At 37.4% G+C, this 26,624-nt stretch overlaps 1 protein-coding gene across 1 annotated transcript in view; it reads right to left on the bottom strand.

Moving 5' to 3' along the window:
- The window catches only part of LOC126259312 (tryptophan 5-hydroxylase 1), a 279,275-nt gene that overhangs the window by 45,814 nt on the left and 206,837 nt on the right, over positions 1-26,624 (bottom strand). The window contains exons 7-8 of the mRNA XM_049955989.1: positions 15,414-15,512; positions 6,402-6,448 (exon numbers count right to left, since the gene is read on the bottom strand). Of these exons, the coding sequence (XP_049811946.1) occupies positions 6,402-6,448; positions 15,414-15,512 (146 nt within the window). The remainder of the gene's footprint in view (positions 1-6,401; positions 6,449-15,413; positions 15,513-26,624) is intronic.

Genomic DNA, 26,624 nt, shown 5'->3' with positions numbered 1-26,624 from the left:
ATTTTACTTTATCATGAAATTACAACCAGTATGATGTGTGATGCCACTACAGTGGATGTATGTAGCTCTGACAGGACACAATAAAATATGACAGTAGTATGTCAACATACTAATTCATTCGTATGAAACACCTGTCTTAATGCTGCATCCAAGGAGGCATTGCCCTGTGGATGACCCCTGTAATGCAAATCTTTTTCTTTTGTGTTTGTTATCATAATAAATCCTAATCATGTAAATGTCACTGGGAATTACCTGTGTCCCCCGCCTGAAGTCTTTCCCTGTACCTTTCTATCCAGAATTCCTCCATTCTCCCAGATGCCACAGCCCTTTCTTCCCCTCTGCCATCTGCTGGCCTATGCAGTCCTTGAGATACAATCACTGTCACTGTAGCTACAAAAATGTGTGTTTTGGTGCCCATGTGTCCATTTCTCTGAATGTCTATACTAGAACGATAAAAAGAATGAAAGCTGTTTCAAAAGGCAAAGCATTTATTTTGGGAGTTGTTTTATGAAGAAGAGGGATAACATTCTGTTTAGCAATTGTTGAATCAGTGCTTTGAGTATATATGCTTTATAAAATCCTTATAAATTATGGTTCAGTAACAATGTGTGTCTCTTTCTTGACTTTCTTTTCTCTATTTCTTTCAGGCAGTTTATAAGTGGATCACTTCTTTTATTGTTACACACAGTTTCATTACTGTTCTGTATTAATGAATCTGAAACTATAATCTCTTGTCATGGTGCAAGTACTGAAGCAGTGATACAAGAGCAGAATGGTGGAAGATTACTAAAATTAAATATTGGCATCTAAAAAGAAGTTTTGAAATTTCCTACAGGGGATAGTACTGGTTAAAACTAGAAAAAAGTGCACTGCATATATCCAGAAATGAATAATTCTTGAGATACTTAGTATGGTATTTTGTTTGTGTCAAGAAGGGTCAGGATTCAGTGGTGTGGGATGCCTTTCTGTTGACATTCACTACTGATTTATTATTGGCTGCATTTATCTCTGTACTTTTTTGAATGTGCTGCTGTTACCAGACGTAGAATTTACAGTTATCTCCTATGTCAGCCATTTTGAGGTTGTGTTAGCACGAGGAAAAAATTAATGATTTCAATGCAGTTAATCAAAATGCATGTGCTACATATTCTGAACAACATCATCAATGCTACATTACATCTGAGAAAAAAAGAAGCTTAACAGGTTGTTCCAGTGAGTTTCAGAGTTTGGATTATTCACTACAAGGACAAGGATTGTGGCAGATCTCACACTGTTTGCATGCATGATACAGAGGAGCAAGAGTTGCGACAAGTAGAAGTTGATCCTGAGAAAAATGTTTGAAGAAATGCTGCTACTGAATGGAACAAATTACGCTCTTTCATTGTCAACTCTTTGTGGTCAGTTACTTTATCTGTATCACTTAGAACATGTGTAATCTCTCACACCACAATTCAAAATTACATTTCTGCTAATTGATTTTAAGGTGGAGCACCGAAGATCTGTAGTTCACAGTTTCCACTTTGTTTATACATGACATGGGATTCTCACAGAGTGGAATAATAAATTACAATAACCACATGTGGGAAGATGAAAATCTTCAAGCTATCCTGGAAGCGATGCAGCAGGTTTGCTCTAGCATCAATGTATGAGCAGGAACTGTGGGTGACAGACTTGTAGTGACATACATTTTACCAGAAATATTATCAGGTGCTGTTTATTACCAATTCATGTACAATAATATGCCTTCGCTGTTAGAGAATGTTAATTTGGTGAAAGACAACAGATATGGTTTTTATACAGTGGGGCACCATCCATTTTCCTATGTCTTGTACAGAATTACAATAACAGTTTTCCCAAGGTTTCCTTAAATTGTTTTACACAAACGCAAGACTGGTTTCTACTATGAGGCCGCTGTTGACTAACAGTCCTATCCCTGAAAAACTAGACGTGTAAGTATGTAAATGTCTATCAATTTGTCCAATATCCTTGTAAATGTGCACCACAGATGAATAAAACTGCTAATGCATCTACTTCACCTTCAGGCTGCTGCCTCAGGGTGTAGCAGTGGCAGAGAATCTGGCACATCACATGGGACACCTCAGGTGTCACTTGTTTTGCCCAAGGGCTATGCCTCCGAGGCACCTGATAATGCACCTGATGTGGTGGATCTGCCCTCATAGCAAACTGAGTGACTGGTGGTAACATGTTCGTATCGCTTGAGGAAGCGGGCCAGTGTGGAAGCTGGTCACTTGGCTTTGCCCATTCACCCTGTGAGTGGACAGGTGGCTGCTCCTTCAGCAGGGTCCGAGCAGCCACTCGGGGGGAGGAGTTTACTAGTTATTGGGAACTCCAACATTAAACGCTTTATGGAGCCCCTTCGGCAGATGGCGTTCAGGGCTGGAAAGAAAGCCAGTGTGCAATCAGTATGTCTGCCAGGGGGCCTCATTTGAGATGTGGAGGTAGCCTTGTCTGTGCCTATCAAGTGAGCAAGGTGCAGTCATCTGCATGTTATGGCTCACTTCGGCACCAACAGCACATATCATATGGATTCAGAGATGATCTTCAGTTCATACAAGCAGCTGGCAGAAGTGGTGAAGACTTCCGGCCTCACATGCAGGTTGCAAGCAGAGCTCACAATTTGCAGCTTCATTCCCAGAATTGATCGGGGTCCTTTGGTTTGGAGCCGAGTGGAGGGTCTCAGCCAGAGGCTTCGTCAACTATGTGATGGTCTTGGCTGCAAATTTCTAGACCTGCATTGTAGTGTGGGGATTTGTAGGACTCCTATTGATGGGTCAGCAGTGCACTACACAAAGGAAGCAGCTGCTTGGGTAGTAGAGAACTTGTGGAGTGCACATGAGGGATTTTTAGGCCAGGCAGTAGCTTGAGGTACTCTGATGAACATCTGCCAATCAATATGCAGCAAGGGAAGTCAAACAGCTTTCAGAATAAATACAATTCGATGTCACAATTTTATCAGCAAACTGTCGAAGTATTCGTAATAAAGTTCTCAAGTTTACTGATCTCCAGGAAAGTTCTCACACTCAAATTATTCTTGGGACCGACAGCAGGCTGAAACCTGAAGTGAAAAGCTCCAAGATATTTAGTGAGTCATGGGATGTATATTGGAAAGACAGATTAGAGGCCATAGGAGGGGGAGTATTTATCACAATTGACAAAAATATTCTCTCTATCGAGATTGAAGTTGAGTGTGATAGTGAAGTCATATGGTCATGTACAACTGGTGTACATGAAACCAAGTTAATTGTTGTATGTTTTTACTGGTCACCTGATTCTACTGACAATTCTAGAGTCATTCAAGAAAGTCAAAGCATGTAAATAACTAGATCTTGCAATACTGGTTACAGGTGACTTTAACCTGTCGCGTATTTATTGGGATGTCTGTGGATTCATTGCAGGGGGTACAGACAGACAGTCATTGCAAAATACTTTTGAACATGTTTTCTGAAAATTGTCTTGAGCAACTAACTTGGCAGCCCACATGCGATGGAAATGTCTTAGACCTTGTAGCTACAAATAGGTCAGACCTTATTGAAAACATTAGTATAGACACAAGGATTCATGATCATTATGTCATTATAGTAACTACAATAATGAAACTTAATAAATGAGTCAAGAAGGCTAGGAGAGTGTTCCTGCTAGATAGAGCGGATAAGCAGTTATTAACGTCTCACTTAGACTGTGAATTGGCATCGCTTAGTTTCAGTAAGATGGACATAAAGGAAGTATGGGCAAAGTTTAAGCAGTTTGTAAATCATGGTCTGGAGAGTTATGTGCCTAGCAAGAGGATAAAGGATGGAAAAGACCCACCATGGTTTAATAACGAAATTTGACAGATGCAAGGAAGCAGAGGCTGTTGCACTCTCAGTTCAAACGGGAATGCATAAATGAATACAAGCGAAGGTTAGTAGAGATTCGTGCATCTGTGAAAAGATCTATGCGTGAAGCATACAACTACTACCACTGTCACACCTTAGCAAAAGATCTGGCAGAGAACCTAAGAAAATTCTCATCTTATATAAAATCACTAAGCACGTCTAAGGCTTCCATTCAGTCCCATGTTAACCAATCTGGTGTGGAAGTTTACGATAGCAAAACAAAAGCTGAAGTTTTAGATTTCATGTTCAAGAAATCATTCACACAGGAGAATCATACAAACATACCATTGTTTGACTATTGGACAGACTCCTGTAGGGACAACATAGTAATGATCATACCTAGTGTAGAGAAACAGCTGAAGGATTTGAAAACAAATAAATAACCAGGTCCAGATGGAATCCCAGTTTGGAGTACTCTACGGCATTGGCCCCTTACCTAGCTTGCATTTATTGAGAATATCTCACCCAGCACAAAGTCTGAAGTGATGAAGAAAGCACAAGTGACTCCAGCATATAAGAAAGATAAAAGAATGGATCTGCAAAATTACAGACCAATATCCCTAACTTCTATTTGCTGCAGAATACGTGAACATATTCTCAGTTTGAATATAATAATCTCTTTAGAGACTGAGAAGCTTATGTACATGAATCAGCATAGTTTTATAAACCATTGCTCATGCAAAACTCAGCTTACTCTTTTCTCACATGATATATTGAGAACTATGGATGGAGGGCAGCAAGCAGATTTAATATATCTGTATTTCTGGAAAGCATTGGACACGGTACACCATTGCAGGCTGTTAACAAGGTACAAGCATATGGAATAAGTTCACAGATATGTGAGAGGCTCAAAGATTTCTTAAATAATAGAACCCAACATGTTGTTCTGGACAGTGGATGTTCATCAGAACAAGGATATGATCAGCAGTGCCCCAGGAAAGTGCGATAAGACTGCTGTTGTTTTCCATATACATAAATGATTTGGGTGACAGGGTGGGTAGCAATCTGCTGCTGTTTACTGTTGGTGCAGTGGTGTTTGGTAAGGTGTCGAAGTTGAGTGACTGTAGGAAGATACAAGACAGCTTAGGCAAAATTTTCAGTTGGTGTGAAGAATGGCAGATAACCTTAAATGTGGAAAAATGTAAGTTAATGCAAAAGAGTAGGAAGATCAAACCTGTAATGTTCAGATACACTATTACTAGTGTCCTGCCTGACACGATCAAGTCATTTCAATATCTGGGCATACCGTTGCAGAGTGAAATGAGGTGGAACGAGCATGTGAGAGGTGTGGTGGGGAAGGTGAATGGTTGACTTCCAGTTTATTGGGAGAATTTTAGGAAAGAGTGGTTTCCCCTGTGAAAGAGACCACATATAGGATGCTGGTGCGACCTGTGTTTGAGTACTGCTGGAAAGTTTGGGATCCATACCAGGTTGAATTGAAGGAAGACATAGAAGCAGTTCAGAGGCGGGCTGCCAGATTTGTTACTAGTAGGTTCGAACAGTACATAAGTGTTACGGAGTTGCTTTGGGAACTCAAATGGAAATCCCTGGAGGGAAGGCAGCATTCTTTTTGAGAAACACTATTGAGAAAATTTAGAGAACCAGCATTTGAAGCTAACCGATGAACAATTCTACTGCTACCAAAACACATTGCACATGAGAACCGTGAAGATAAGGTACAAGAAATTAGGGCTCATATGGAGGCATACAGACAGTAGTTTTTCTCTTGCTCTAGTTTCGAGTGGAGCAGGGAAGGAAATGACAAATAGCGATACAGGGTACCCTCCGCTACGCATTGTACGGTGGCTTGCAGAGTATCGATGTAGATGTAGATGTACTATCACCACCACCACCAACAACACCACAACCACAACCACAACCACCATCAACACCACCAAAACAACCACCTCCATGCAACAGTCATTTAAAGAGGGATGGAATGGTTGAGATCTGATAGCAGGGCATCCCTCATTCATTTGATCAATTGAAGGCAGTGATGTATTACTACTATGCATGTCACTAAATCCATGGTCAGATAGATGTAGAAAGAGCACTGCAGAATGGGTAGTAACTAGATGTAACACCTGCTGTAGTGTCAAATGACAGATGGATATCATAGGACAGAGTGATCCATATCTCAAGAATTAGGTACGTCTACAGGACTTTTTTGACCAATACTCTTGCCAGTAAAAATATAAGACACTTTTTTAAACACTCTGTATGTGACTCCATTTTTGGTAAATGGGAGACAGAGAGATTATATCAAAGGTTGGCTGCCTATTATGTACATGGGATTTTTAAAAATTCTAAAATGAAATAAAAATATGAAGTTTGCACTTTGAAAACTTAAATGACTGGGAAAGAAGGGCTTTTATGCTATTTATGATACATGCTAGATATATATGACAAAAAAATTCCTCATATTTACAAAAATGTTTTTAACAATATAAATTATTTTTGCTACAATCAACTGTCAAGACTGAAATCTAAGTGAGTTTTACTTACTTTTGAGGAAGATATTGACATCTTCCAGCTGTGGTATATTGTCCTCCCTGAAAAAAAGACTATTGCCTTAATTTATATATTCAAGAGAAATAATTGATAATTTGTTAATTGTTTTATATTTACAATCTTTGCTACTTTCTAATTTGATATAATCTAAAAGAAATTTCACACACAAATAGATAGTCTGAGGAAATCATGGAGCCTGAAAAAATAAGAATTTAGTATCATGTCCCACAGAGCAATAAATACTATGCCTTACAACTCTTTGAATGTACTGTGTCAATCAGGAATCTAGAAAAACACAGATTAATAGTACTGATAGTACAGATCACCAAATGAATATATTTTAAATTTAATCAAGCAGTTAGAGAACTAAGCAGAGCTAACTGAAGAGTTACAGTGATTGTTGAGACTTAAACATTTATTTCATTCCACATACTGCAAAGCCATGGAAACTTGTTTGTAGATTACTTTGTGTTCAAAGGCTTAGATGTAGAAGAAATACTGAACTGTGTATCTAACCATAATTAACAATGAGCTCTCTTAATAAATTACATTTTGATAACTACACTGTAACGCAACATGAAATATAATTTGTTGTTTTTATGGTGCTAAGTCCAGAGACTGGTTGATGCAGGTTTCCAGGCTAATCGATCCTGTGCAAACCTCTTCATCTCTGAATAATTACTGCAACCTCCATCCATTTGCACTGCTTACTGAATTCATCTTTGGTTTCCTACCTCAATTTTTAACCCCTCGCCCACACACACTTCTCTCAAATATCAAATTGACTATTCCTTGCTGCCTCAGAATGTTTCCTAACAATTTATCTCTTCTTTTAATCAAGTAATAGTATCATACATTATGCAATCTACCTATCTAATCTTTCTCATTCTTCTACAGCATTGTATTTCAAAAGTTCTACTCTCCTCTTATCTGAGCTGCTTATTGTATGCGTTTCACTTTCGTACAATGCTACACTCTCGACACCTCCAGAAAAGACTTACTACGATTTGGTTTTGACTAATAGATAGACTGATCCTTGAGGAAGATTTTGGTTTATAACTTATAAATATTTTTTTTGGAAATTGCCTGAACTGTGATGGAATGAAGTCTGCCACCACTGTGAAAATGGCCACCTAGCAGTTTGGCTACCACAACACTAGACAGCAGGGAAGCTTGAGCAGAATTCATGTCAAGCCTGTTGGTATAGCACGTGGCTGAAAACTGAAACATTGCAGGGTCAAATGCCGGTGGGGTTGTGGTTATTATTATTATTATTATTAATTATTATTATTATTATACACCTTCCCATTACTTCAGCCATCCCCTCTATTCAGGGCATCCTCCTCTTGTACATGACAATGCTCCTTTATTTTACTAAAATTGGCAGTAGCAGAACATTGTGAGAACTGTGGTTCTGACATTGATTTTAATAATGTACATGTGCTGTCTAAGGAAACCAACTTTTATAGAAGAAAGGTCTGAGAAGCAGTTTAAATTTCCATAGACAGGATGGCTATAGGCTTCTGGCATCATGGCTCCCTGCCATCAAGGAACTGAATATGCGGCCGTGGTATGTGAGCAATACAAACAATGCGCTGAAAGTGACCTCTGTGGACAATAATATTTTGGGTAAACATTCCTCCTCTCTTGTTCGGTCCATTTTACATGTAGCAAATCATAATGGACAACCAATAGCAGCAGGAGGAATTTCAACCAATAACCATTGGCCCACCAATGGTAGCCACAAGAATTTTAACCAATATTTCCACTTCTCCAGTACAAATGTAGGAAAACTCCTTTTTATAAGAGAAAATGACTCTGATCTCTGACAGTGTTCTAGCAATATTGGACACTGAAACATCCTAAAGAAGACTTCAGTAGAGGGGTTGAAATGTTGATTACTTCAGAAGGAAATATGATATGGCCTAACAACCCAGAAGATTTTAACTTTAGTGACAGTGGCCATGAAAACTCACAGACTTACATAAAACTCCTTTATTTTGTTGACATGGTATTTCCAAGACTGTTGTGGTCTGATGCATTTATGTCTGTCAGCTGGTTTCCATTCAAAAATCTTCTTTGGTCACCGATGATCTGGCATTCTCAACAAACGCCCATACCACTAATGATTTTCCTTCAATTCTACACATGGTTACCTCAGTTTCCCTCATTTCACCCCTTACTTCAGTATTAGTTTTTTCCTCAATTCTGCTCCTTCACAAATAATCAATTTCCACAGGTATTACTCTTCCTTTCTGATCCACAGCACAGGAAAGATTCAACCATTGACATACTTACTCTTTTCTAATTGTCATTAGAAACGTTCTTTTCTACCAAAAAGAAGTCATATACCTTATTACTTTTCTGTATATCTAAAAACAAAGATGATGTGACTTATCGAACGAAAGCGCTGGCAGGTCGATAGACACACAAACAAACACAAACATACACACAAAATTCAAGCTTTCGCAACAAACTGTTGCCTCATCAGGAAAGAGGGAAAGAGAGGGAAAGATGAAAGGATGTGGGTTTTAAGGGAGAGGGTAAGGAGTCATTCCAATCCCGGGAGCGGAAAGACTTACCTTAGGGGGAAAAAAGGACGGGTATACACTCGCACACACACACACACACACACACACACACACATATCCATCCACACATATACAGACACAAGCAGACATATTTAAAGACAAAGAGTTTGGGCAGAGATGTCAGTCGAGGCGGAAGTGCAGAGGCAAAGATGTTGTTGAATGACAGGTGAGGTATGAGTGGCGGCAACTTGAAATTAGCGGAGATTGAGGCCTGGTGGGTAACGGGAAGAGAGGATATATTGAAGAGCAAGTTCCCATCTCCGGAGTTCGGATAGGTTGGTGTTGGTGGGAAGTATCCAGATAACCCGGACAGTGTAACACTGTGCCAAGATGTGCTGGCCGTGTACCAAGGCATGTTTAGCCACAGGGTGATCCTCATTACCAACAAACACTGTCTGCTTGTGTCCATTCATGCGAATGGACAGTTTGTTGCAGGTCATTCCCACATAGAATGCATCACAGTGTAGGCAGGTCAGTTGGTAAATCATGGGAAACCTGTCCCATGCACCCTCCCACCACCACCTACTCCAGTCCTGTAACCCGGAAGGTGTACACGATCAAAGGCAGAGCCACGTGTGAAAGCACCCACGTGATTTACCAACTGACCTGCCTACACTGTGATGCATTCTATGTGGGAATGACCAGCAACAAACTGTCCATTCGCATGAATGGACACAGGCAGACAGTGTTTGTTGGTAATGAGGATCACCCTGTGGCTAAACATGCCTTGGTGCACGGCCAGCACATCTTGGCACAGTGTTACACCGTCCGGGTTATCTGGATACTTCCCACCAACACCAACCTATCCGAACTCCGGAGATGGGAACTTGCTCTTCAATATATCCTCTCTTCCCGTTACCCACCAGGCCTCAATCTCCGCTAATTTCAAGTTGCCGCCACTCATACCTCACCTGTCATTCAACAACATCTTTGCCTCTGCACTTCCGCCTCAACTGACATCTCTGCCCAAACTCTTTGTCTTTAAATATGTCTGCTTGTGTCTGTATATGTGTGGATGGATATGTGTGTGTGTGTGTGTGTGTGTGTGTGTGTGTGTGCGAGTGTATACCCGTCCTTTTTTCCCCCTAAGGTAAGTCTTTCCGCTCCCGGGATTGGAATGACTCCTTACCCTCTCCCTTAAAACCCACATCCTTTCATCTTTCCCTCTCCTTCCCTCTTTCCTGATGAGGCAACAGTTTGTTGTGAAAGCTTGAATTTTGCGTGTATGTTTGTGTTTGTTTGTGTGTCTATCGACCTGCCAGCGCTTTTGTTTGGTAAGTCACATCATCTTTGTTTTTATATCTAAAAAGAAAGATGATGAGACTTACCAAACAAAAGCGCTGGCAGGTCGATAGACACACAAAAAAACACAAACACACACACAAAATTCTAGCTTTCGCAACCAACGGTTGCTTCGTCAGGAAAGAGGGAAGGAGAGGGAAAGATGAAAGGATGTGGGTTTTAAGGGAGAGGGTAAGGAGTCATTCCAATCCCGGGAGCGGAAAGACTTACCTTAGGGGGAAAAAAGGACAGGTATACACTCGCACACACACACATATCCATCCACACATACAGACACAAGCAGACATATTTAAAGACAAAGAGTTTGGGCAGAGATGTCAGTCGAGGTGGAAGAGTAGAGGCAAAGAAGTTGTTGAGACAGAGGTGAGGTATGAGTGGCGGCAACTTGAAATTAGCGGAGATTGAGGCCTGGCGGATAACGAGAAGAGAGGGTTTTAAGGGAGAGGGTAAGGAGTCATTCCAATCCCGGGAGCGGAAAGACTTACCTTAGGGGGAAAAAAGGACGGGTATACACTCGCACACACACACACACACACACACACACACACACACATATCCATCCACACATATACAGACACAAGCAGACATATTTAAAGACAAAGAGTTTGGGCAGAGATGTCAGTCGAGGCGGAAGTGCAGAGGCAAAGATGTTGTTGAATGACAGGTGAGGTATGAGTGGCGGCAACTTCCTCTCTTCTCGTTATCCGCCAGGCCTCAATCTCCGCTAATTTCAAGTTGCCGCCACTCATACCTCACCTCTGTCTCAACAACTTCTTTGCCTCTACTCTTCCACCTCGACTGACATCTCTGCCCAAACTCTTTGTCTTTAAATATGTCTGCTTGTGTCTGTATGTGTGGATGGATATGTGTGTGTGTGCGAGTGTATACCTGTCCTTTTTTCCCCCTAAGGTAAGTCTTTCCGCTCCCGGGATTGGAATGACTCCTTACCCTCTCCCTTAAAACCCACATCCTTTCATCTTTCCCTCTCCTTCCCTCTTTCCTGACGAAGCAACCGTTGGTTGCGAAAGCTAGAATTTTGTGTGTGTGTTTGTGTTTTTTTGTGTGTCTATCGACCTGCCAGCGCTTTTGTTTGGTAAGTCTCATCATCTTTCTTTTTAGATATATTTTTTCCACGTGGAATGTTTCCCTCTGTTATATTCATCTTTGTTTTTAGATATATTTTTCCCACGTGGAATGTTTCCCTCTATTATATTATTACTTTTCTGCTTTGTTGTGACCTGTGTTTTACTTCTATAATGCCCAATCCATTTTTGTCAATATATGCCGCTACATATTTAAATTTTTCTACCTGTTTTATAACTGCTTCATCATTGATGCAAACTTCAAATGCAGTGTCACTATTCTCTATCAAATATTTGGTTTCTGTTAGGCTCATCAGTAGTCCACACTTGTCCTATTCATGATACAAACATCTTATCATAAACTCAAGGTCACATTCATTTTGTGCTATAATGATTTGATCATCAGCAAAACTTAACGAAACACCTATACATTATTGACAATGGTTCCCATTCCTCCAAAGCTGCTCTTCCATCTTCAGATATATAAGATGGGTGATATACTGCAAAGTATCTCAGACCTTTTGTGGCATTAATAGGTTCTTATAATTTTGACCTTCTTTCAATCTGTACCATATTATATCTGTACATTTCAGTAATAATCTGTATAAGACAGTCTTTCGTATCTGTATCTTTCAAAGCTTCCTAGAGTTTTGTATAGGGTCTGTTTCATGAGCTTTTGTTAAGTCTACAAAGTCAACGTGTAACTCCACTCCTACCACTATAAATTTCTCCATTTGCTGTTGTAGAATAAAGAGGTTATTTGTACAGGATATGTTCTACTACTTAAAAACAGGACTTGTTCTGTCTGAACCCACACTGGTTTCCCCAGTATGGTGGCCAAGATTCTGCCTTATTCCCTCATATGTAATTTTGCCAAATAAGTGGCTCATTTGGCAGTTCACTCTAATGCCTCTGTAGCATTCTATATTCCTCTTCTTGGAAATGGAAAACATGCATGATCTTTTACACTGTCCAAGCCAGTGAAGAGAATCTGGAGCACACACGGTACAAGCTTTATCCCCTGAAGCAATTCAACATAAAGGAATTATTTCAACAGAGATTAGAGTATGAACTAAAAATTATGCCAGAAGATTACAATGTTGAAAAGGGAATGTGAGAATAATGAACAAGAAATTATGAAAATTGCTCTGGATGTACTGGGGACTTAGAGTGAGAGTCTGGACAAACAAGATCTTCTATGTATGTCAGAAGACCCTAAGATGATGATTTGGGAAAAGAAGAATTTATACAAAAATGGTAGTCTACTAAACCACATCAAGATAGTCATAATTACCAGACAATGAATCAAGAGTTAAGAAGCAGAATCAAATCAAAGAAGGACGAGGTGTGGGAACAAAATGCATTCAAATTGAGGGTTTATAGGCAGATCACAAACTCAGAAGTATGGAGGACAGTTACTGCTATGAAGAAAACAGCAGTAAAAAAAGCAGTAGACAACTTAATTCCTTTAAGGGAATACAAAAAGGATCATACAGATCTTCTAATTGAAGACAGAACCCAGTATTCAAAAGAGAAAGAAGATAAGACTGAAGAAACTGTTTTAAATGTGACCATTATGATAGAGGAAGTGAATAGTACATTAGCTCAAATGAAGAATGGTCAGTCACCTGGTCCTGGAAATATTCATGTGGAATTATCAAAAACTGGAGGACACCATTTGAAGAAAAGTATAATGCACAATATGAACAACTGTTGTCACACTGAGTTTTCACTATCTTTTAACCTCACATACACTCTCAATGAAGTGGACATTCACCAAAAGCAGAACATGGTTCAGATTCCATGCTAAGCTGTGTGTCTCACTTTCTCAAAGTGGAATCAAAGTCCATTTTGGTGGAGTAGTGCTAACTGGCATGATAGCTGAGAATAGTCAGGGGACTGGCAACCCTCTGTAACTGGAAAAAAAAGAAAAGAAAGAAAGAAAGAAAAGACTAATGAAGTCTTCCCCAATTGAATTTGAGAGGTGTCATGCAACTTACACACAGAACTGATGACAAAAAATGATGAAGACACAGATAGATGGAACTAAAAGAAAATGTGCTAAGGCATGGGACTAGCAGTTGAAAGATCATGGGTTCAAATCCCAGCCAGACTAAAGATTTTTATCTCTGTTTTTTTAATTTGACAGTCACTTTTCAATGATGTGGAGATTTATCAGAAACAAAATGTGTTTCAGATTCACCTTGAACTGTAGGTCAAATTTTTCCAGTAGGATTACTGGCTAAGGAGAAATATGTCACTGATGTGACATCCAGTCGAAAGACTTGCACAAGAACACTGAGCCAAACAAAATTATTATCAGAACCTGTGCATGTATAGATACATTCTCCATCTGAACAAGTTGTAAATTAAAGTTACCTACCTCCTTTTTCTGCCTAAAAATAAGGGCTAATCTCAGGAAATACTTCAGGGATTTTGATAACATTTTCATCAATGGATATATTGACTCACAAGGAAAGTTTGTTTATATAATTTACAAATATTTGGTGCAAATTGGCTGAACTATGAGGAATTAAAGTATGCTGCAAATGTTTTTCTGTCTGTATGTGAAGCCTACTCTCAGCAACTACTACACAGATTTGATAGTTACAGTGGATTGGTGCGACTGCACCACAAACAAATGAGTGGCCAAGGAGGTGCAATGTCTTTGATGCACAAATAGCTTGTTAGTAGGTTGCTGTTTGGCAGTCTGCTCATACCTTTAGGCACTGCAGTATGCTAACAGTTGGTGTGAGCTGCTTACATCATTTAAGTTATATGAAAGTGATGATTCAATTAGCAAACATCATCCTCTGATTTTTAATCATAACTCAATACAGTGCCCAGTAGGCAAAATTTCCACTACAGCAAACAAGTCATCTGGCTGTAAATACTTAGTGCCACATGTGGGAAGCTGGGGTGGGTTGCTAGTGAGGCATAACATTAATGTTTCTTTTAACTTTTTGGGAATATAAGTGTCTTGCTTTAGGTTAGATGGGAACTTACTGGAAATTATTGTAGTGTCAATCAAAGGTGTTAATCACTGTGAAGGTTTTAGAAACAGATTTTCTCTTTGATTAAAGAGAGATGTTTTTTGCTAATGATGCTCTTTTAATGGACTGGACATTTTGAACTTATCGTTTGTTTAATGATTTACCTCTTCACATCTTTGAATCAGTTCCACTTGACCATAACATCTGAGAAATAATTCTACTTATCCAGTCACCTTACAGAAAATATAATCTGGATCTTCACTTCCGATATATTGTGTATCTTAAGTTATAATGTTAATGGTGTTCAACTGTGTAACCTTCCCTAACACAAAAATAGGGTATCCTATAATTATTATTTAACATTTACCTGCTCAGAAATCCTGCAGTATTGCCAGTTACTTGTAAAGTGGTCTTAAATGTTCAAAATTAATATTTTCTTACCTGGCACATGCAGTGTTTTGCTATGTACTACTACTTTTTGTAGTATGCTAGGTCCAGACAACAAAACCATCTCTTTCATGATTCACAGTAAATGATATTTTCCATCATAAGTCATCATCAGACTAACGTCTTGAGGACACAAACTACAAAACCACATTTTACAAGGTAGCACTATCTGTACTAGTTAGACTTTCATGAATACAAAGGTGCTCAAAGTTAAATATTTTTACATATGTAACCTTGTTCTTCCTGTATGAGAAACTTGTACTTAATATAGATGTGAATCTTGTACAAGACCATCATTATATTTTTTGGCTGTAGTTGACAACACTACACACAATATTTTATTTACATTAATCTATAAAAATTTTCCACTGATGAAATTACATTGATGCAAGGATAATGCAGTGCCACTGAGTGAATTGTGAATGTCTTCTGAGTTGTATCTAAGATCTAATCTAACTAGTGTGTGATTTATTTCTTGTTAAACAAATGCTACAAATTTACTATATTTGTTCAATAAGAAACTAAATGCTGTTTGGTACAAGTGATTTCTAATACATTTTTGAAATTTAGTGTCTGAGCATTATTACATACCGATATCCACAATACTTCACAAGTTGAGGCCAGTTTTCCAGATATTCCTTACATGCGTGGACAACATAGAGTTTATGCAGCTCCCGAAAAACAGTACCCCTGAAACAAAAAGTTATTAATTTTCTACAAACGTTACAGATATATAAATATACTTATTAAAAAGAAACTGATATGACAGGCCACATAACAATTTCAGAAATACAAAAGTTAATATGTTAAGAAAAAATTATGCCTTGAATATAATGATATTTTTATGACTGTGTGTGAGCAGCCTTTTTTCTGTTTGTAAGAATAATGAAGACATTTGATTAAACTGATGCTGTATGACCCTAATTTATAAAGTGACAATTTATGGCTTATCAAACTGGAAGCTTTGCTTAGAGCAGTTCACAAACCGAAAAGAATTTTAAATGTTTTAGTTCAAAGGCAGGTTTGTATATTTAAAAACATGCACATGTGATGGAATTTTTCAACCTACCTTCACATGTAAAATATTCAAAAACAGTTCCACACTCTCTGCAGAAGATGTGAATTTATTCATTAAAGGAAAAATTGGGGAAATATAATTACTACCATAACAGAATGCACTGATTCAGTTTTAAGTGGTTTACTGAGGACAGACTAACAAAATAACAGTCTGTCTGAACTTCCATATACAACATAATAACATACAAAAACATGTGGGAACAAGGATAATCAAATAACAAAGAGCATTTTTGAAAATTAATTTATTGGCAGTCATATTTAATACAATCTTAAATAGATCTCACAAGTCTCTAAGGACAAACAGCAAAAAATCATGCAAACCATTTTTAAATAATTTAGTACATTATCCTAATACTCCTCAGCTGCTCCAGAAACAGGTTTAATGTGCTATTTCATCCCTTGATACCAAGAAAGCAGCTGATGGTGACCAAGTAAGAAACCAGTATTCCTCTTATCACCAAGTGTCATCTAGGCCTTCAAAAATCCATGACATCTTGTAATGTCATCAGATGAGCAATATCCTACACAAAATCTGACCTTCATTCCTAAAAGTAGTATTCTATCACCTACATTGCAATGCAAAGTTCTAAACCATCCCTTTGCCATCACCAATTTCGATACAACACCTCACACACCATTAATCTATGCACTCAGGTGTAAGCCCTGTCCTTTTTAGTCTCCCATCACCTCCTACAGCCACCCATTCACAGACATTTTCTACTCAATCAAACATAAGATCACATGTAAAATCAGCAATGTCATATACCAGCTGTGCTGTAATTACTGTACAGCATCTTATTCAGGTATGGTAACAGACCAGCTGTGTTGACAACCTGGTTGCTGGCTGTATCTAGCTCAAGTTCATGGGAGAGGATATGTTCCATTGTAACAGTTAATAGGGCCTATTCCCTATTCCATTCAAGTACAAAGTGCAGGAAGAATGGCTGTTTAAATGCCTCTATGCATGCTGTAATTAATCTAATTTTGTTTTTCTGATCCCTGTAGGAACAATACTTAGGGGTGGTAGTATGTTTCTAGTTGCACCAGTTTAAGTTGCTGCTAGAAACTTTCTAAATAATATTTCTTGAGACAATTTGTGTCTATCTTCAAGCATCTGCCAATTCAGTTCTTTCAGCATCTTTATGACACTCTCCCATACATCAAGATTAGATAGGTGTACTTTTTGTTCCAATTGATCCATAGTGAGAAGATCCTCTGGGATGTGTACTGTGCCAGAAAACAAGAATATGCAATAAATATTTGCAAAATAATAACAGATATTCTAATATACCTTCCACAGATACAAAATGCAATTGCCCTTGTTAATGTGAAATTAGTCAAAAAAGACAAGCATATTTACATTTAAAAGGATATAAAACTTGTCACCAAATATTAAATTTCAGTACACTCGGGTGCATATGATAATTGTTAGGCTATTGTAGCCATGCATCATCAAATAAAAAAATAAATTATAATATTTTACAGCACTTATTTACAATACTCACACTACTGCACAAAACCTGTACAGAAGTCAGATTGTATGTAATAGTCACATTATGTGATATTATTAACAACATATGTGCATCAGTTGGTTCTGCTAAGAAATTCATCAATGGATTACAAGGAGTTGGCCACCAATAAATCCTTTAGACATTTCTCAAACTGAACTTTATTATTAGTTAAACTTCCATGGGTGCTGGCATATTATTGAAAATGTGCACTGCTGAACAGTGGAATCTTTGTGAATCAAAGTAAGTGACTTTAAATCTTCATGAAAGTTATTATTATTCTTAGTATTGATTCATGAACTGAGCTGGAGAGAGAGACTTTTAATGGCAAATTTCATTAAGGTATAAATATATTGGGAATGAGAAGTTAGCATCCCCAGTTCCTTAAACACCTGCTGCAGGGCATTCTTGAGTTCACAGCAGATGTAATTTGTATTGCATGTTTTTGGGTTCAGAAAACTTTAGCTTAGTTTGATGAGGTACCCCCGAAAATAATCCCGTATGCCATTTTGGACTGAACGTAAGCATAGTATGCTAGCCTTTTATTTTTATATCACCTATGTCTGGAAACATTCACATAGTGAATAGAGATCTATTTAAATGATTTAGCAGTTCTGTGATATGCTCCTCCCACTTAAATGTATTATCAAGCTGTATTACTAAGAATTTCACACTGTCAACTTTTTCTATCTGTTTGTCATCATATTTTAGCCATACACTGGCAGGAAACATTTTACGAGTTCTGAAGTGCATATAGTATGTTTTTTCAAGGATTAGTGGCAGAGAATTGGCTAGGAACGATTTATTGACATCCATGAAAATTTCATTAGTTGACCTCTCTATGTCTATACCAGATTTAATATTTATTGCAATGTTTGTACCATCTACAAACAAAATAAACTTGGCATATAGTAATGTTACTGATGAAAGGTGCCTGAAAAAGTAAGAGTCCTAATGTCTCTTTCCTGATGACACCCTTTGTTTTCTGTCAGAGGTACAGGCTTAGAACCATTTTGCAGCATTTCCTGTTACACTGTAATATTCTAATTTATTTGAATGAATATTGTGATATGCACAGCGAAATGCCTTTGATATTTCTCACAAGATACCAGTAGCCTGTAATTGATGTCTAATGAGTTAAGTACATTCTCACTGTATGTGTAGAACGCACTCTCAATATTACAGCCCCTTAGAAATCCGAATTGTGACCTGGATAATATTGTATTTGTGGTCAGATGGTTAAGAAGACAACTGTATATTATCTTTCCTAAAATATTTGAGAATATGGGCAAAAGTGAAATTGGATAGAATTTTTATGGTATTTATTTATCTCCTTTCTTATAAAGAGGCTTAACTTCAACATATTTCAACCATTTAGGAAATATTCCACTGATAAAAGACTGGTTACACACATACAGTGTATTATAAAAAAAGCGACAGACCAGAACACAAATACAATACTAATGGACACATTGGATTTCAAGGAGAAATACTTATTCTTGCTGACAGTCATGGACGAAAAATAGCAGAAATGTTGAAAGAACTACAAGCTAAGGCAACAGGTATAGTTACGCCGGGTGCTCCAATGAATGAAGTCACACAAGACTGCAAAACACTAGCAGGCCCACTAACTAAAAAGGATGTTGTTTTAATATTTGCTGGTGCAAATGATGTCTACCAAAACAACACCAGAGAAGCCATCAGATCTGCTAGAAGGGTCCTGAATAATTTAAAAAATTTAAATGTAGTATTATCAAGCATACCACTCAGAAAAGATCTAGTTCCAAGTTCATGTGTAAACAAGGAAATTGAAGTCATGAACAGAAAACTGGAAAAGATTACTAAAGCCTTACCAAATACATTGTTTTTAAAACTTGATGGCTTAGAAAGAGTGCATTATACTGGGCATGATATGCATTTGAATAATATGGGAAAGCAATATGTCTGTACACAAATAAAAAAGCTCATCTGGAAATTTATTAACAAGAAAGATAATGATCCTATTATATTACAAATGGAAGCAGAAGACCCAACACAGTACTCTAATATGTGTATAGATATGAAGGTAACAACCATGGCACCTTCTCTAACTATGAAAACTGTGCCTAAAGGACTAGTCCAAAACAAATTATGTACTCCAACAGCTTCAAGTACCAATGTAATAACAAATGCAGTACAGCTCACTCCTGCTGGAACAAGTGCACAGAAGTCTGAAAGCAAGATCAATAATTCAGGGAAACACTCCACTATTCCAAGTAGTTGCAAGAATAATGGAAAAACAAGATCAGTGCAGCCTACAGTGACAACCGACACACCGAAGAATGGAAAAATGAGCTTAAGACCAAAATGACCTTCAGGAAAGAACCAGGATTTTTTTCTACCCCAGAACAGGAAAAGTTGCAGTATAGAACTTTCAACAAATGTGCAGACAACCAACTTGTCTATGACCAGTTCGATAAAACAAACTGTAAGTGTAACTAAATCTAGGCTCCCATCAAATTCTTTTCTAGTTATGAATTCAAATATTCAGTCTCTTAGAAATAAATACCTTGAACAAGAAGTTGCTTTAGATGAGTTTAACATTGAGTGCTTGTGTCTTTCGGAGCATTGGTGTAGGGAATATGAATTAAACAACATCATTATACACCCTTTTAGACTAGCTAGCTGTTACTGTAGGGAAAATGCCAGAAGTGGTGGTGTCTGTATTTATACAAAAGCAGGGATAAAATTCAAAAGGAGATGAGATATTGAAAAATTAAGTATAGAAAAGCATTTTGAAGCAGCTGCTGTTGAGTTGAATGGCAAGCAAAGGAAAATGATAGTAATGATTGTGTACAGGTCACCATGTGGAGATGTAGATAACTTTTTTTCAAAACTAGAAATTATGTTTAACATTGGGTACAATGAAAAAGCTACTGGGCTTCTTTGTGGGGATTTTAATATAAATCTTATATGCGATAATACGGTTAAAGATAAGGTTCTGAATATTTTACAGAGTTTTAACATGTTACCCCAAGTAATAGGTCCTACCCGAATAACACACACATCACAGACCCTTATAGATAATATATTCTCAAACATAGATTCCAATGAAGTGGAGGTAAATAACACTGACCTTGGTTTATCTGTTCCCAATGCTCTTGTGCTTACAGTTCCCCCAATGCATGTGGGGAAAAAAAAAAAAACACCATCTTGCCACACTTATAAAAGAATTTTTTCTAAAGAAAAGTGCACACATTTTTTTAACTGTCTAACCAATGAAAGGTGGACAGATGTGAGATCAGAATCAAGTGTAAATAATGTATATAATACCTTTTCTTCTATATTCATGTCACAATTTGAAATGTGTTTCCCTAAGAAGTTAGTAAGGTCCATGTCTTCAGAACAAAAAGCACACAAATGTTGTAACCATGAAAAGACTGAACCAAGAAATTAAAACTTGCTCAGATCCACAGTTTGTAGAATATGTAAAATCACACAGAAAAATATACCGAAAGGCAATAGAAAAGGCAAAGTTGCTATATAATGACAGTTTAATCAGTAACTCAGACAACAAATCACAAACTATATGGGACATTGTGAGGAATGTAACTACTACCTGGGGAGAAGAGGAAGAAATAATACTCAAAAGCAATATAGAAAAGAAGGAAATGGCAAACTATATTAATAACTATTTTTTAAATGTACCACATTCACTAAACTTAAATTTCACATAACAAAAAATAATACATGCTCCAAGGGTTGCCTGCAGCTTGAATATTCCTCCAACAAATGAAAAGGAAATAATTAGAGTGATTAGAAGCTTAAAACCAAAAATGGCAGCAGGTCTTGATGAAGTACCAGTTTCAATCATAATAAGGACTGCAGTGCAGATTGCAAAACCTTTAGCACATACTGCAAATTTATCCCTTAGTGAAGGTGTGTTTCCCCAGTGACTGAAGATCTCAAAAGTGAGGCCACTATTTAAAAATGTAGACAGTCATAAAATAGAAAACTACTGTCCCATATCACTTGTTCCTGCTCCCTCCAAAATATTAGAGAAACTAATGAAATTGAGAGTCACTAGTTACCTAGACAATAATAAACTTTGGAATACTAATCAACATGGCTTTTGTGCAAAACAAAGCCGAGAAACTGCAGTCATAGACTACACCCAAGAAATAATTAAAAATTTGGAGAAAAACAAAAGTGTTGTAGGAATCAATTTAGATCTATCTAAAGCTTTTGATACGTCTGCCATGAAATTCTCCTTGATAAGTGGGAAGCAGTAGGTATTAGAGGAAGAGTTAAATGTGGTTTGAGTCATGTCTCGAAAACAGGTCTCAGATTGTAGAGCTCACTACTGTAAATTCAAATAAAAAAATAATGTTAGTTTCAGAAGCAAAAGAAGTTCCTTTAGGAGTACCCCAGGGCAGCATCTTAGGGCCACTACTCTTTCTCATATATGTCAATGATTTACAGTTACAATATGATACAGCCAAAATTGTACTATATGCAGATGACACAAATCTGATAGTGAGCGACTTTAAAAACTTGTTACAGTCAACTACTGACAAGATCCTAAAAAGTATTGAGACTTGGTTCAGTGCTAGTAAACTTACCCCTAATGCAAAGAAAACAAATTACATACCGTTTGGTAAAATGATTCAGGATGAAGACATTAATCTAGAACTAGATGATAGACTAATAGAGAGAGTGCATTTTGCAAAAGCATTAGGAATGCATGTAGATGAAGCTATGAATTGGAAACACCATGTAAAATTTCTTACACACAGACTTAACTCAGCCTGCTTTGCACTGAGAGTTATTGCAAATGTTTGCACTTTAGAAGGCATCAGAATGGCATACTTCAGATACTTTCATTCTGTTGCCTCATTTGGAAGAGTGTTCTGGGCCAGCTCAAAATCTAATTTGAAAGACATTTTTATTTTACAAAAATGGGCTGTTCAAATAATTACCCAACTCTGACACAAGCTCACTGGAGACCTCTTTTCAAAAAGTTAGGAATACTTACTCTGCCATCAGTCTATATACTTAAATGTGTACTCTTAACCAAAGCTAATCTAAGCAATCTCCACACAAATGCAGACTGTCACAACTATAACACAAGGAACAAGAATGGTCTCCACATAGAACAAATGAGAAGAACACAAACTCAGAAGCATGTAAGCCACATGGGTATTAAGCTCTATAATGTACTGCCTCAGTACATTAAAGATTTAAAGGATGATACAAATTTTAAATTGGAACTTAGAAAATTTTTAATTTATATTTATTTTATATTTATTTATATTTATTTATTCCATGTGATCTGATGGTACACAGTGTGTTGCAGATGTCGGAAAATATCATTTAACATTGTTAACATATATTAATGTAGGCCTATAGTATCCTAATGTATTATATTGCTCAATGTTTTCAATTTAACACAAACAGCAAGATTACTGTTCTAAGTATTCATTTACAGAGTAAAAACAGTGACACAACAAATATGACTTTTGCTACTCAATAAATGAATATCTTGAAGACCAAGAAAATGACTTTACAAACTAACCTACAAAATTTTCTATCTTCGTTTATTTCAGCTTTTATTATACTTTACCATCTATAGTACTAGTTATATACTGTTACTGAGAAACAAATTACTATAAACCATTTATGTGGAAAGAAACTGTAAGTTTCCTGTCATTTATTATAAACAATTTCATTTTGTACATTCTATATTTTAATTTCTGTGTATGACAAATCCAATATGGTTTGTATGATGACACAGGTGCTAAATAAAGAAATAAAATAATTAAATAAATTATTGAACTATATGAAAAAAACATAAATTAATTACAAACTGCAGTGTGCACACACTTTATTCAACATGTGAACGTCACTACAGATACTCGGATTTAAGTTATGACATGTTCAACATGCCTGCCATCATTGGTGATGATGTGGCACAGATGAATAGCAAAATTGTGCATGATCCGCTGAAGTGATGGAACATCAATGCTGTCAATGACTTCCTCAATGGCTGTTTTCAGCTCAGCAATGGTTTTGGTGTTATTGGTGTACACCTGGTCTTTAATATGTTGCTGTTGTAGTTGTGGTCTTAAGTCCTGAGACAAGTTTGATGCAGCTCTCCATGCTACTCTATCCTATGCAAGCTTCTTCATCTCCCAGTACCTACTGCAACCTATATCCTTCTGAATCTGCTTAGTGTATTCATCTCTTGGTCTCCCTCTATGATTTTCACCCTCCACACTGCCCTCCAATACTAAATTGGCAATCCCTTGATGCCTCAGAACATGTCCTACCAACCGATCCCTTCTTCTAGTCAAGTTGTGCCACAAACCCCTCTTCTCCCCAGTTCTATCCAATACCTTCTCATTAGTTATGTGATTTACCCATCTAATCTTCAGCATTCTTCTGTAGTACCACATTTCGAAAGCTTCTATTCTGTTCTTGTCCAAACTATTTATCATCCATGTTTCTCTTCCATACATGGCTACACTCCATACAATTACTTTCAGAAATGACTTCCTGACATTTAAATCTATACTCGATGTTAAATATAGCCCCACAAAAAAGAGTTGCATGTGTTAAAATCCAGGGAATATGGCAGCCAATCAAGGCCAATGCTAGTGGCCTCTGGATACTCCAGAGCCAGAATGTGGTCCCCAAAGTGCTCCTCCAGGACATCAAACACTCTCCTGCTTCGATGGGGTCAAGTTCCATCTTACATTAACCACATGTTGTCGAAATCATGGTCACTTTGGGTAATGAGGATGAAATCATCTTCCAAAATCTCCACGTACTGTCTGGTAGTCACCGTGCTATCAAGGAATATTGCACTGATTATTCCGTGACTAGACACTGCACACCACACAGTCACCCATTGAGGGTGAAGAGACTTCTTGATAGTGAAATGTGGATTCTCAGTCCCCCAAATGCGCCAATTTTGCTTATTGAAAAACCTATCCAAATGAAAGTGGGCTTCATCGCTAAACCAAACCATGCTTGCACACACTAATTCACATCATGCCCCACAGCCAAATGTGCAGTTTGAACATCCTAATGCAAACCATTCAGAAGTTATGATGATTTTATTTCCTATAGTACCATAAGTGTCACCGTGTAACTTACAATGTCACTTAACTCAGAGGCACAATGCTTAATTATTTTTGATGATATATTATCATAACCACCAGATAAAAAATTTTAATTTTTTTATTTTAAGGATTTTATGGTGGAGATTACTTCTACTGGTGATGTGAGGGTCATACTCATATTATGGTAGTTATTTGTAGTGTCTGCTCTGAGATATTCCATGGCAGCATCTACTGAACCTGAAACCCCATCATTTCAGTAACAGTTATAAAGTGCTTATTGAAAAGTTCAGCAACACTGCACATATCTGATAGCCACGTCGCATATAATCTCAATGATATGTGCTCTTCTTCACTCTGATTCTACCAATCTCTTTGTTCACTATATCCCATGTTGTCTTCATTTTGTAATTTGATGTGACTATTCATTTCCGATATTGCGTTTGCTTTGATGTATACATTACTATCTTTAATATTTTGCACTACATTTTGTAATGATCTATAGCATTTACATCAGAACTATTTTTGACTACAAACATAGTTTCCTTAGTGTCTTACAGGATACCATTATTCCTTGAGTAATCCATGACTTTTTTGATAGCCTTTGGTCTAATCTGGGTTAGTTTTTGGCACAAAATGGTTTTTAAATAAGTTAAGGATGTTATTAATAAAAGTGTAGTGTGTCTCATTCGTGCTGTGAGCATTGTACGCATCACTCCAACTCACATGTTTGAGGAGTGTCCCAAAACAATCAATTTTTGGCTTACTGACTGCCCTCTTGAACTCAGATTTAGTAGCTTTTATATGCTGATCAGTATTTACATTTAGCGAAGCAAATTATATGTCATGATCTGAGAGGCTACTTATTATTGGTTTTATAATATAATTTTGTTCATTAGACATTTCTATAAAGATATTATCAATTGCTGTCTTTGAGCTCTTAGCTATTCTAGATGGAAAGTTAACAATATGAATTAAATTGGATGAGAGTGTTACTGACTGCAATAACTTTTTATTGGAAGAGTTTTCAAGAAAATCTACGTTAAAATCACCAGCAATCACAAATTCTTTCCTCCTTGTTGTTAAATATACCAATAGAGCTTCAGAGTTATTAATGAACAGATTAATATTACCTGCTGGTACTCGGTATACACTTACTGTTATGAACAATTTATTATGAAATTCTACTTCTGTTGCACCTGCTTCCATATGCTGTTCTGGGCAAAATTTATGAATGTCTTTGTTACTAAATTTATGAAAACTCCCGATGAATGTGGCAACTCCTCCATCCTCCATTTCTGCCCTCAAAAGTGAGAAGCTAACGCAGTGGTGACATGATGTTCAGAGTGGCAGATTACGTCAACTAGGTTGGATGACCAATTCATCAATGCAAATAAGTAGTACATTAATTTTACTTCTTAGCCCTTAAACATTTTGATGAAAGACATTTCACTTTGGTTGAGATAAACCTGGGTGGAAATTAAATTTCTGCTGACTGATGATAATTTTTAGCCAACAGCTATGATTGCTGATCCAGTGTGCCAGAATTTGGCTGTCTAGTTTCTTTCTCAAACTGAAGGTTTGTTCCAATCCTGACCCCTCTTAGAACTTGACTTCCTTCTATCCCACCTGTCCTAAAAAAGGTGTTGCTCCAGCACCTGTAACCACTGGTATCTTACCACTCATGACAGTGCCTCCCCTCCTTAAATTTTCTGCTATTAGCCCAGCCAGTTTACCCTTCCTTTTCCTGTTGATGTGTAGGGTATGCCTAATATAATCCCTTCTACTGAGAGAATCAACAGGAACGACACCAGTATGTGATCCTGCACCCAATCCAAGCAGCCTCTCTATGATGATGGTGCTCAGGACTCCAGGGAGTACCGAATCACAATTGATAAGCCATGCTTGAAATACTCAAAACACAGTAGCTGTCTGGGTTGGCAATAAGAACTGTACTGATGTCCACCAGGAACCACAGCTGTCAACCCATGGACATCACAAGTGTGGATAGCAATTGGTTGATGCTTCATTAAATGTCAGAGCATTGCGCTGTGATGGACAGTTCTCTTCAATCGTGTACAGTCTCCAACTACCATCAAATCTGCAAGCTGCAATGT

The sequence above is a fragment of the Schistocerca nitens genome, chromosome 5 (assembly GCF_023898315.1).
Source record: "Schistocerca nitens isolate TAMUIC-IGC-003100 chromosome 5, iqSchNite1.1, whole genome shotgun sequence".
Lineage (NCBI taxonomy): Eukaryota > Metazoa > Arthropoda > Insecta > Orthoptera > Acrididae > Schistocerca > Schistocerca nitens.
The sequence above is the reverse complement of the archived record's forward strand: the minus strand, read 5'-3'. Positions and strand labels throughout refer to the sequence as shown.